Raw genomic sequence first — 12,449 nt, 5'->3', positions numbered from 1 at the left:
CTCAGTGTGTGTTTGTGCCGGTTCATGTCACCTGGGTGGACGTGATAACACGGAAAATTCACTTTGATCTCCTCACAGATAATTGTCGGAAGAACGTTCAAACAACGCTTTACGTACAAGCATTGCATCCCCGATTGTTCTTTTTAAAGCCACGATTAGCTATTCAGTCTTTTATCAAATCAGGATAGTCGTAGGACAATCATTCAGCCTCTTAGGGATATTTTATAAGCTTCATTTTCTTTAATTAGTTTAATGAAAAGCAGAGGCAAAACAAGCAAACAAACAACAAATCAACTTTTTTTTTTACACACTTCTTCAGATTCCCTAACGGCAATTAAAACACCCAGCCAATAACTCGGAATGTACTTCTGGAATATGCTTGTCTTTGTTGTCGCCGATGATAGCTGCTTATTAGACGCTGCCAGAGTGGGTTTGACAAAGCCCTCAAGTGCTTGATGATTGCGTGTGTGTGTGTGTCTGAGTATGTTTGGTGGCTCTTATTTGGAGAGGCTGCTGCGTTGGTAATCATTCCAGTGGATGGCCAGATGTCCAGACTGCATGTGGTAGCCAGCAAGCCGCTAGCTCTCTGTTTTAGCGGCGCTATAGCGAGCGACGCAGGACTTTGGCTTTTTTTTTTTTTTTTTTTTTTGATGTACTTGTATTAGATCTACCATCTGGAACCCAGAGCACGGACTTTGCACTGAAACCAAAAGCCATCTTGTGAAAAATGCGGCGTTCGCCCGCGCAACTGGTTGGTTTGCTCTTATCGCGCCGACGTTAGTCTCTGTCACCGCGCGCGAGAGCAGCTGTCCTCTCCAGGGAACGAAGCTGAAAAAAAGTGAGTGGAAGAAGGAAGGCTCTGCTGAAACCCCGTGTCACCGATGGATGGGTTTGTTGGAGCGACGACCCATTTCCCGGACTCCTCGTTCGGTACGGCTGCTTGTCCCCGTTGCCCTCTGTGACAGGAGAGATGAATGGTGCGCGACCGCGAGGGGAAAGCGTCAGGGTCGTTGTTTAAGCTTTGGTGCTACGTTAGGATTGTCCTAAACGCAGAACCTGGCAGGAGGCGCGATTCATAAGGGCCTCTTGCCGTGTCAGCCTAAAAAACTGATGTGCAGATAAACAGATATAATGGCACACTCTTGTGCTATGCCCAAAAAGACCAAAACACACACACGCACACACAAATGTCCTTGTGTCTGATTTTCCAGAATGTTCTCTCTCCTCTCCTCTCCTCTCCTCTCCCCCCTCTCTCTTCTCCATCTCTCTCTTTCACTGTCTCTCTGTCACTTTCTCTCTCTCTTTCTCTATCTCTCTGCTGTAAGAGTTGTGCTCTGCTGATTGTGAAGTCGGATGCTTAAGCGAGGAGGTCCAGTGCATTGGTTATGATTATAGTCTTGCTGCCAATCTCGACGTTGCTAAGTGGATGTGTTGGCAGATTGCCCAGGGAAGCTGCAGCTCACTGTGGCGGTGCCAAGCAGTGGTGCTCATTTGCATCAGTCTGCTGTTGAAGGATGACATTGTGTCTTTGTGCTCTGAATGGCATGACGTCTGTGGCTTTGTGCGTGTAAGTGGGAGATGAGTGCAGTTATCCACTCCTTTGTGACAGGTACTACTTAAGCCGCTGCCATCGAAGACCAGGCGCAGCCAGGGTGATCTTTTAGTCTGAACGAAACCATCCGAGGTTAGATTATCTCCCCAACTTTTGCCTAACCTGTCTTTTCCCCTCAGTTTCACTGTCTGCTTGACTCTAGTGTGTTCTTTTTAATTCCGTTCTGTGAACTCAATGCTTTACAGACTCTTTCCAGACAAAGTGGCATTGAATAATACATTCAGAACATCCCTTGTAACTTGGCTGCTCTCAAAACAGATAAATATCGGTTAAAACACTTTTATAATAAGCTATTTTGACATGTTAAAGATATGTAAGTAGGATGCATCTGCTCAAACCGCGGGCTAGTTTTCTGATATCTTGTAGTGATCGCTAATAAAACATGAGGAGAGATATTTGGATTGAACACGGTTTCCCTCAGCGCTCATCTCCAGGCCACGGGCTTAATTTCGGGGGGGGGGGGGGGGGGGGGTCTCTGTTCAGTCATCTGAGACAACTGCCCTCCAGCATGCTTTAGCAAGCCCGCGCACCAGCCTCTAGCAGGTTTATGTCACCGCTGCTGCTGCCTCTCCTTCTCCCTCTCCCTCTCTGTCATCTCCTCTTTTGTTTTTTAACTCTATGGCCGAGGGACTGCTTCAACCTTTGCCTCAAAAGCTCTCAGCCACTGCTCAGGCAGTCATTTCTGCGGCTTGTCTCACACCACTCTGTTGGCATTAACCCTGCCAGTGTGTTGCCAAGAGGTGAGAAGGCAACCCAGCTCCTTTTGAGAGGAGTGTATGCACTTTGGCAGTGGAGAACGTCTGAATCATAACTAGTGTTGTTAGAGTGTATGTAGGTGTGCAGAAGAGATTTTTTTTAGTCTGAATGCCTTTAATGAAAGCATTAGCGAGGTAGCGCGTCTGCGGCGGCAGCTATTTGTTTGTTAAGGTAATGTACTTGAAGTGTACGTGACGGCGGCTTAGCGGGTATTGTGAAAGGCGAATGTGAAACACCAATTTAAAAATGTTCTCTTTCACTCAGTCATAAGGTGTCACATGTCTGGAGGTCTAGACGCGCCAACGGCAACTCGTATGAAATTGTGAATTTGTAAGAAAAAAACCCAAATTGCTCATTTTTTTTCCTCTCCTCCCCCATCTCTCTCTCTCTCTCTCTCTCTCTCTCTCTCTTTCTCTCTTCACAGAGCACTTTTAAGTTTAAGTCAGAGAGTGACATCCACTTGGCAGAGCACCATAAGCAGGTGCTGTATGATGGGAAACTTGCCAACAGCATCTCCTTCACTTACAACGCCAAGGCCACCGATGCCCAGCTCTGCCTGGAGTCTTCGCCCAGAGAGAACCCCTCCATCTTTGTTCACTCACCACACGCCCTCATGCTGCAGGTCTGTCAGTGAACGGTCCAGTGTGTGTGTGTGTGTGTGTGTGTGTGAGAAAGAGGGGGAGTGAGAGAGATATGTTGCATGGGTTCTGTGTGTGAGTGTGTGTGTGTGTGTGTGTGTGTGTTTGTGAGCATGAGCGTGAGCAAGAGTGACAGATCGATGGGACATTCCGGTGTGTTGCTGATAGATATACAGGACCTTAAGGGATCTGCGTGTAAGGAAGTGTGTGTGTGTGTGTGTGAGTGGGGGGTCTGAGTGGTAGGCAGATACATGCGACCTTATGGGATCTGTGTGTGTGTGTGAGAGAGGGGGGAGTGAGAGAGATATGTTGCATGGCGTGTGTGTGTGTGAGTGTGAGTGAGAGATGAGAGCTCAGTGCCCAGTCTCTTTTGACTGACAGTCTAATTGCTTTCACATACAGCTGACAGTAGTGGTCTGCGTTAAGCCGACGTGTATGTAGTGGAGATTTATGGATGGGAATTTCCATCACTTTTCATTGTGATGTGTCTGAAACCGGCTTGATGGCTAGAACTGAAACTTTTGAGCCCTGTTTTTTTCCTCCTGTACGACGACCAGACTGACTTGACAACCGATAAGAAACAGCTTTTGTTCAAATGTTTGAAAGTATACAGTGTCCACGATTAGAGTCCATTAGTTACAGTTAATCTGTTTAAGTGATTACTGTTTAACCTTCTAATGCGTGTGTCTGTGTTATCTGTGTGTGTGTGTGTGTGTGTGTGTGTTTGTTCCCACCGTAGGACGTGAAAGCCATCGTCACCCACTCCATTCACAGTGCCATACATTCGATCGGTGGGATCCAGGTTCTCTTTCCACTCTTTGCCCAGCTGGACTACAGGCAGCCCAACGACAGCCCCGTGGAGACCACCGTCTGGTCAGTGTCAGGCCTTTAACAGCTCCTCAGATACAGATCTCAGCTCTCTTCACATCTGAGTGCCTCTCTTTTCTCGTACGTTAAGATCGGACGCAGCTGAGGAAGCACAAAGAACTGTCCGTTATCGCTGTCTGTCCCGACATCCCTTCGCAAAGTCACAAAACCATTCGCTGACCTCGAGAACACAGCTGTGATTTTGATCAGCAGCTGATCAGTCGATTGATGACTCTGTGATCTTTTGGAATCAGAACACGCGTGTGTTCCAAATTCTGAGACTTCTGCACATGAAACAGTCAAATCTGAACAGGACTAAACACAGAGAGAGGCTTTCTATTAATATTAGTTTTTGTTGTTGGATGACCATTATCAGTGCATCTCTCATTTTTCTCAGGCTAATTTGTGCTGAAGTATATTTCATATAAAAAAAACAAACCAAATTGGCAGGACAGAATACAGTGATAATATTTGTGTAATATAATATTAAGTTTTTCACTTAACTGAATCACAATAATTACAGTGAGGAAAAAAACGAATTAGAGAATGGCCGAGAGAGAGAGAGATAATTAAAGAGATGAATGTGGTTTTGGCAACACACACACACACACACATGCACACTCAGACGGTGTTGTAAGACGTTTCAGAGGATGCTGAGATCAGAGGAGGGGCTGTGCCGTGTTAAGCTCCCAGTTCACAGACATAATCAGCAGTGTTGAGCTCCCAGTTCGCAGACATAATCAGCAGTGTTGAGCTCCCAGTTCACAGACATAACCAGTGTTGAGCTCCCAGTTCACAGACTTAATCATAAGTGTTGAGCTCCCAGTTCACAGACATAATCAGCAGTGTTGAGCTCCCAGTTCACAGACGTAATCAGCAGTGTTGAGCTCCCAGTTCACAGACGTAATCAGTGTTGAGCTCCCAGTTCACAGACGTGATCAGCAGTGTTGCCGTGAGTAAATGTGTCTACGAGGCGTAGCAGAGGGCCACGGGGGAACATTCATCAAAGGAGCCGAGATGTGCAAGTTTACTGGCCCGTTCTGTTCCTTATGGCTGCTACAAGGCTCACAGGAGCTCTACACACACACACACACACACCTCTTTGAATTTCATCAGCTCTTCTGCCACTTTAAGATGATCAACCAGACTGCAGAAACACACTGTGAGTGTGTGTTTGTGTTTATATGTGTCTGTATCGATCACTGTTGAGCAGCAGTTTTACATGTTCTGACATTATTACCATCCAGCAGGATACGAGGTAACAGAAATGGCAGTAAACATGGTAGAATGAATAGCAGTACGCGTGCTAATACAGTTTTGAATATTGCCAATATACGTCTGATTATATGACTTGTTTTGAATGCATTACTGCTCCACAGGACCGACTTTCAGATTTCCTCCTTTGTCAGAATACATTTGTGCTGTAATTCATCATGTATGTAATGTAAGAAAATCGACCTAAAGCAGATAAATACTCCACAGTGCTGTAATTCATTACCGTCCCTTATCATTCACATCAGTTCTCTGTGTATTTACCCTTTTTTTCTTTTTCTTTTTTTTTTTTCCTTTTTTTTTTTTTTTTTAGAGTAGCATTTAAGGTTTAGCCTGGCCTGCGTCAAATGGAATTCTCCTCGCTGTGTTAAGTTATTTAGAATAACTTATAACTGTGAAATAACTAAATAACTGAATGAATCACTCTGAAAGCAGATGCGTATTCGATAGAAAATAACGCCCCGCAGCGTCTCATCTGTTAGGGACCGTCCGGTGTGCGATTCTGTGCTCTCTGGAGGTCACTGAATTGGGTTCGTAACGTTGTTGTTGTTGTTGTTGTTGTTGTTTTGACAGTGCCACCCTCTTGGCGTTCCTGGTAGAGCTACTGCGGAGCTCTGTGGCCATGCAGGAGCAGATGCTGGGAGGGAAGGGTTTCTTAGTCATCGGGTACCTCCTGGAGAAGGTGAGTCAGCGCGGCGCCGAGCTACGTTAAACTCCTACCTCCTCCAACAGACGCTTCGGCACGCGATACGTCTCAGGGCTAGCGGCAAACGTCCCTATTATAAAATCACGAAACGCAACGATGTTCTTATCGCGTTCGACAGAGCACGATTTATCGGCAGCATATTGCATTTAGCATCTGCTCCTCTGCGACCGTTTCTAAATGAACAGTGTCAACAACGCAGTGGTGTACAGCTGGGGCAGGCAGTCCAGCTCCTGCAGGATTTTGTGCCAGCTTCAATCTGAACCTGATGAAGATCCACTGCGGACTAAACGCTGTCTAATTTGACTGTTTACCAACAGTCAAGGTGGACCTGTCTCTGTCTTCATTCGAGTCTCAATCTAACACACCTGGTCCCATGATTCAGAGGCTCCTCAATACATCTAGCTGAAATGTGTGTGTGCGTGTGTGTTTGTGTAGGACAGCAGCAAAGACCTGCGTTATTTGTGGCCTTTAGTGAATGGAGTTTGCCTCTCCCTGTTTCAGCAGGTCAAGAGCTGAGCTCTTAGAAGTAGATATATTTCAAACAGTTTAGTTGTTATGGTGCCCGGACAAGCTGAGCTCTCGATGGGTTTGTTCTTTCGCAGTCTTCGCGCGTGCACATCACCAGGGCGGTGCTGGAGCAGTTCCTGTCCTTCGCCAAATACCTGGACGGCCTGAGCCACGGGGCTCCTCTGCTCAAACAGCTGTGTGACCACATCCTCTTTAACGCCGCCATCTGGATTCACACCCCAGCCAAGGTGAGCCCACCCCTCTCTCTCCCTCTCCCTCTCTCTCTCCATCTCTCTCTCTCTCCATCTCTCTTTCTGTCACTTTTCTGCTCTCTCTCTCTCTTTCTCTCTCTCCCTCTTTCTCTTTTGCTCCTTCTTTCTCTTCCTCTCTCTCCCTCTTTCTCTTTTGCTCCTTCTTTCTCTTCCTCTCTCTCTCTCTTTCTCTCTCTCTCCCTCACTCACAAAACTCCAAAACCTTCATTCACTGAAACCCAACAGGTAGGTGCTATGTGATTTTCTCTGTGTGAGACAAAGGCTTCAAACTCCTCTGTCTGAGTTAAAGCCACTAATAATTACCTATGTATGTATGTATGTATGCCTGTCTCTTCCTCACACACAGCTGTTCTCAAAGACAAGGATTATTTTCAGATGGAAGGCTTCCTGCAGATGTTGTTGATGACGGTACAGTTATCTATTTGCGTCCATGGCTGGGGAAAAAGTCCCAGAGACGGAGGAGGAATGAAAATAGGAGACGCAGATTCGATGCGCATGATCGTCCATGCGGAAAGCCGCCTCATCGTAACACTGTTTCTATTTCACCCTTTGTTTTCGGGACGTGAGCCTTTCGTCAGGGCGCGCGGCCGTTGCCGGGGGCCTCGATGGGCTTTAATTTGGAAACATTCGCGGTCGTCGGAAAAGCGCCTCTTCCTCGGTCATTTTGCAAACGACCTGCGATAACTGACCGGAGGACATCCGGCTATCCGCTCGTGATCCGAGGAGCTGATTCTTGGGCCGACTTAAGCCCATTAGAGAGAAAGAGAAAAAGAGGCAGAGAGAGAGAGAGAGAGAGAGAGAGAGAGGGGAAGAGGAAAGGGCACATACCTTTCTTCACCACTCCATCACTTCTGCTACTTTGTTCTTAGGGATGAAGTGCTTCCAGGTCATTGAGTGACCTTGTCAGGAGGTTGCATGTCTTGCGCTGGCAGGAGTGATGGATTGGAAAGGCCGCAGGGCTGGCCTGTCTGTGTTATTGGAAAGCTCTGTTACGGACCACTGTTAACTGCTCCCACTTAATTATACTCAGAGTGAAGAAAACAAGAAGGCTTTTTTTTGTACCCCCTCCACTCCACTCTTTTGGATTAACACTTTAAATTATTCTGACGTAAAACACCAAACGAGAGAGGTTTTCCTACCTGGCTGCACAAATGTGGCCTCGAGTTTCTTTCTAAAGCGAGGGGGGGAAAAAAAAAAAAAAGAAGTTAAAATACTCAGTTTATCAGACTGGAATGTCGCTTCTTGTTTAGTTCAAGTGCTAGCGCTGTGCTAGTGCTTGGCCTCATTAAGCCTCTGCCTAATTAGCAGGTCCGTGTTCGTCAGCATGGTGTCTACGTGGGGCTCAGAGTTCCTCTGAGACTGATGGAGCCGCGTGGAGGAAGCAGGGAGTTCCTCTCCCACTGTGCAAATACCGCAGCTTCTTTCCTTTTTCAAAAACTCACACTCCAAAACACACTTCAAAAAAACAAAAAATATAGGCCACGCTGAGGACTGTCTCTAAATGATGTTATCAAAACTTTTCTACTCCCTTTGTCTTTTGTCATTGTAGCTGTTTTTAAAGATGCCAGAATTGAAGTCTATGAGGAATTCATTACGTGCGTGTGTGTGCGTGTGTGTGCGTGTGTGTGTGCGTGTGTGTGTGTGTGTGTGTGTGTGTGTGTCCCCGTTTAGGTTCAGCTGTCTCTTTACACGTACCTTTCGGCGGAGTTCATCGGCACGGCGACCATCTACACCACCATCCGCAGGGTGGGTACAGTCCTGCAGCTCATGCACACGCTGAAGTACTATTACTGGGCGAGTAACCCTCTGGAGAGCAGCGGCATCACGCCCAAAGGCCTGGGTGAGTACTGCCCACTCTGCCTCTCAGTCTTATCCTCCCTGCAGAGAATGGACAGACAGACAGACAGACAGACAAAGGCGCAGGTTCATCCATCTGTTCGTTCGTGACCGTGGCAAACGCGACGCCGTCAGTGGAAGCAAACGGCCGACCGGCGAGCGACCTGAGCTCCCGCCCACTCACTTCCTAGCCTCCAGTTTCACCCGCCGCACCGTGCATTGACATAGTTTGACGTTTTGCTTTATATTTCATATGCAGACACGGTGTGGTTAGTTAGTCTGCTTTCTTTTCTACTGTCTATTTCTTTCTCTACTTTCTCTTTCTCTTTTCTCTCTACCCCCCCCCACCCCCCTCCCTTTTTTTTTTTTTAAAGCTCTGGTATTGTTTTAAATCAGTTTACGTACTCATGTATATGCTGGCTGCTGTTGCCAAGGGAACAATCAGTTTGATAGACAGTATAAAAGCAATCCAGGACATATAAATTATTCATGCCGTCTCCCTGACCTTCGATCAAGCCGTTTAGAGTGTGAAACTGATGATAATTTACCTCTTGCATTGACAATTAGTGTTTCCAGACTTTTTTTTTTTTCCTGCATTGACAGTGTGCATGAACCAGAGCTCAAATTGTTTCTCCTAGGCAGCAAAGAAAAAGCCATTCATAAACATTGATCATCGGGTCTGCGGAAAACAAACAGATAATTACTGAGCCAATGACGTGCAGGGCTCTGTCTTGTTTTCAGGTCAAAGTGTTTACACGCACTGAAAAGTTATCAACGCATCAATCATCCACTCACAGCCAATTAGACACATCGGTTTCAGAGTACACACACACACACACACAGACAGAAAGAGAGAGAGGGAGAGAAACAGGGAGAGAGAGAGGGAGGTAGGGAGAAAGAGAGAGAGGGAGAGAAACAGGGAGAGGGAGAGAGACAGAGAGAGAGGGAGGGAGGGAGGGAGGGAGGGAAACAGAGAGAGAGACAGGGAGAGAGAGAGAGAGACGAGTGTTGGAATCTAGAGCGAAGGCGAAAATGAAGTGCTTTAATTATAGCAACAAATCACTGGCTTTTAAAGTGAACGGAGAGGCCTCAAGTAGGTCATCCTGTCAGCAGGTGTGGATGTGTCTTTCCATGTCTCTGTTAACTTTAACGCAGCATTCACTTTACTCTGTTAACTTTAACGCAGCATTCACTTTACTCTGTTAACTTTAACGCAGCATTCACTTTACTCTGTTAACTTTAACGCAGCATTCACTTTACTCTGTTAACTTTAACGCAGCATTCACTTTACTCTGTTAACTTTAACGCAGCATTCACTTTACTCTGTTAACTTTAACGCAGCATTGACTTTACTCTGTTAACTTTAACGCAGCATTCACTTTACTCTGTTAACTTTAACGCAGCATTCACTTTACTCTGTTAACTTTAACGCAGCATTCACTTTACTCTGTTAACTTTAACGCAGCATTCACTTTACTCTGTTAACTTTAAACGCAGCATTCACTTTACTCTGTTAACTTTAAACGCAGCATTCACTTTACTCTGTTAACTTTAACGCAGCATTCACTTTACTCTGTTAACTTTAACGCAGCATTCACTTTACTCTGTTAACTTTAACGCAGCATTCACTTTACTCTGTTAACTTTAACGCAGCATTCACTTTACTCTGTTAACTTTAACGCCTTTTAGAATCAAAGCAGCATTTGCTTTAGTCATACCAAAGCAGCCTTCATTTTGTTAGCACATAAACACACACGCACACACACACAGACACTCATTCCCTCTCTGTCAAGTTGCGAATCATGTACATCTATACTATACTCTGTGTGTGTGTGTGTGCGTGCGCGCACGCTTATATATATACTTTAATTGCGTCACATTATGAAATGTGTGTTGGACTTGATTTTAACAGGGTTGGCGTCTCACGTTGCTATGACACGGGACTATTCGGGGACATGACTATATGAATGTGTATTTAGGTTGTGAGAAGGACATCTCCAAGACCTCACAATGAAAGATAATGTTGGCTTATAAAATGTGGGGGCAATTTACAGCAGAGAGAGTGTGTGGTAATTACAGTAGCGTAATCTGATTAGAGAGGCCAGACTGCACTATCCAGCCTGAAATGTACCAGATGAATTTCTACTGCGAGCCAGTCATATCTCTCCTGTTTAAGAGAACTAGGATATCATTAAGACTGCTCACTCAGCATGAAGAATCTCATACCTCTCTCCTTTCTATTACCAATTCAACATCCCATCATCTGTCTTTCTCTTTCTGTCTATCCATCTTTCTTTTTTCTTTTCTTTTCTGTCTTTCTTTCTTTCTATCTATTTTTCCTTTTCCTTCTTTCTCTCTTTTTGGTGAAGAACGGAAATTGGTAAATGCAGATTGGTAAATGCAGGTTGTCTGTTGTTTGGGACAGAATAAACTCCACTGGGCCCTGCTCTATCTTCCTGACACATAGAGACTCTTTTCTAGTGTATGTGTGTGTGTGTGTGTGTTTGTGTCTGTGTGTGTGTGTGTGTGGTTGTGCCGCACCTCAGATAACACTGAGTTATTGCCCACTCTTTTCAAGGAGGATGCAGGGCCTGTGTCGCCATGGTAACCGCCTTTTGGCCTCCTGCGGTGGTGTGTGGATTTGTCAGGTAGCTGGAGGGAGGTGTGTGTGTGTGTGTGTGTGTCGGCGGGGTATCTGTGACGATTAGTTACCGGTCATTGTCACCAAAGGCCATTATTGGTGAGCTAAGCCACAGGGATGGTGTGAAGAGCAGGGGCTAATCCACTCTTTTGGGTCTGTGGATTTGAGTGGACTCCTGGGAAGAGAATGCCTGTGTTAACAAACAGAAGAACAGCGAAGGTGTCAGGACCACACGACACACACACAGACCCTGAAGCCTTTGTGATCAGTGGGTTTGTCTTCGGTCAGGAACATGTGGATTTTTCAGAGTAACTGGTGCTTTTCCTTATGGTCAAAATGGTTCTTTTTAATATAGGAAGGATGATTTATTATATTAAAAATGATGCTCCACGGTGATATGCATCTGAAGATGAATAGTTAGAATTGCGGTGTGTGTGTGTGTGTGTGTGTGTGTGTGTGTGTGCGTGTGTGTGTGTGAGAGAGAGAGAGAGAAGGGGTATGCTGTAGTGCTTAGAGGGACTGTGTGACTTGGTCGCTCTCGGCACGGTGCAGGACAGAGATGAGGCAGGGGAAGATGTGCAGTTTGATGCCTGCTTTTAGCATCGTGCCTCCCCCAGCCCCTCTCCTCCCCTCTCCTCCCCTCTCCTCCCCTCCCCTCCCCAGCGCTAACTCCACAGCCCTACACAGAGAAGCCTGTGAATTTTTCATAGCAGCTTTGTAAAGACTCTGCCCAGCATGTTCAATAAAAGATGAGAAAAGATTTAGGCTGGGATGTGGTGTGTGTGTGTATGTGTGTGTGTGTCTACGTGAGTGCGTGTACATGTATGTGTGTGAGTGCATGTGCTTTCCTGTCTTTCTTTCTTTCTCTCTCTCTCTCTCTCTCTCTCTCTCTCTCACTCACACACACACACACACACACATACACATATTCACGCGCGTACACACACACACACACACACACACACACACGGGGAAGGCAGAGAAGGGCTGTTGTGTGCAGTGGCAGTGGAAATGGGATTGGTGCATAGCTGAGGCTTTTCTATTCCCTGGGTTAGGTCTTAAGTGCTGTGTTGGTTGCTGTGGTGCGGTTGGGTTGTTTGCGCGGATAGTTTGGCCAGAGATGAGGAGCTCTCTTTACCTAATTCATTTTGACGTTAATAGCCTTTGTTTTGTTTTCATCTTCCGTCTGGAGCATTTTACAGACTTTCTGCTCTCACGTACGCTTTGATTGATCAACTAATCATTTTTTATGAGTTATTGCTCTGTTTTGTTGTCCTCAAAAGCAGCATTTAGGGGCAGTCAGAAGTTATTAGGTCACGGAATTCTCTCTCACGACGTCCTC

At 46.0% G+C, this 12,449-nt stretch overlaps 1 protein-coding gene across 4 annotated transcripts in view; it reads left to right on the top strand.

Annotated features, from left to right (window-relative positions):
• The window catches only part of nbeaa (neurobeachin a), a 104,148-nt gene that overhangs the window by 56,108 nt on the left and 35,591 nt on the right, over positions 1-12,449 (top strand). For all 4 annotated transcript variants that reach the window (XM_030792372.1, XM_030792373.1, XM_030792371.1 and 1 more), the window contains exons 9-13: positions 2,793-2,990; positions 3,746-3,879; positions 5,719-5,827; positions 6,454-6,606; positions 8,302-8,470. In XM_030792372.1, coding sequence (XP_030648232.1) covers positions 2,793-2,990; positions 3,746-3,879; positions 5,719-5,827; positions 6,454-6,606; positions 8,302-8,470 — 763 coding nt within the window. The remainder of the gene's footprint in view (positions 1-2,792; positions 2,991-3,745; positions 3,880-5,718; positions 5,828-6,453; positions 6,607-8,301; positions 8,471-12,449) is intronic.

Source organism: Chanos chanos, chromosome 15 (genome assembly GCF_902362185.1).
Source record: "Chanos chanos chromosome 15, fChaCha1.1, whole genome shotgun sequence".
In the NCBI taxonomy this organism is placed as follows: domain Eukaryota; kingdom Metazoa; phylum Chordata; class Actinopteri; order Gonorynchiformes; family Chanidae; genus Chanos; species Chanos chanos.
The sequence above is the reverse complement of the archived record's forward strand: the minus strand, read 5'-3'. Positions and strand labels throughout refer to the sequence as shown.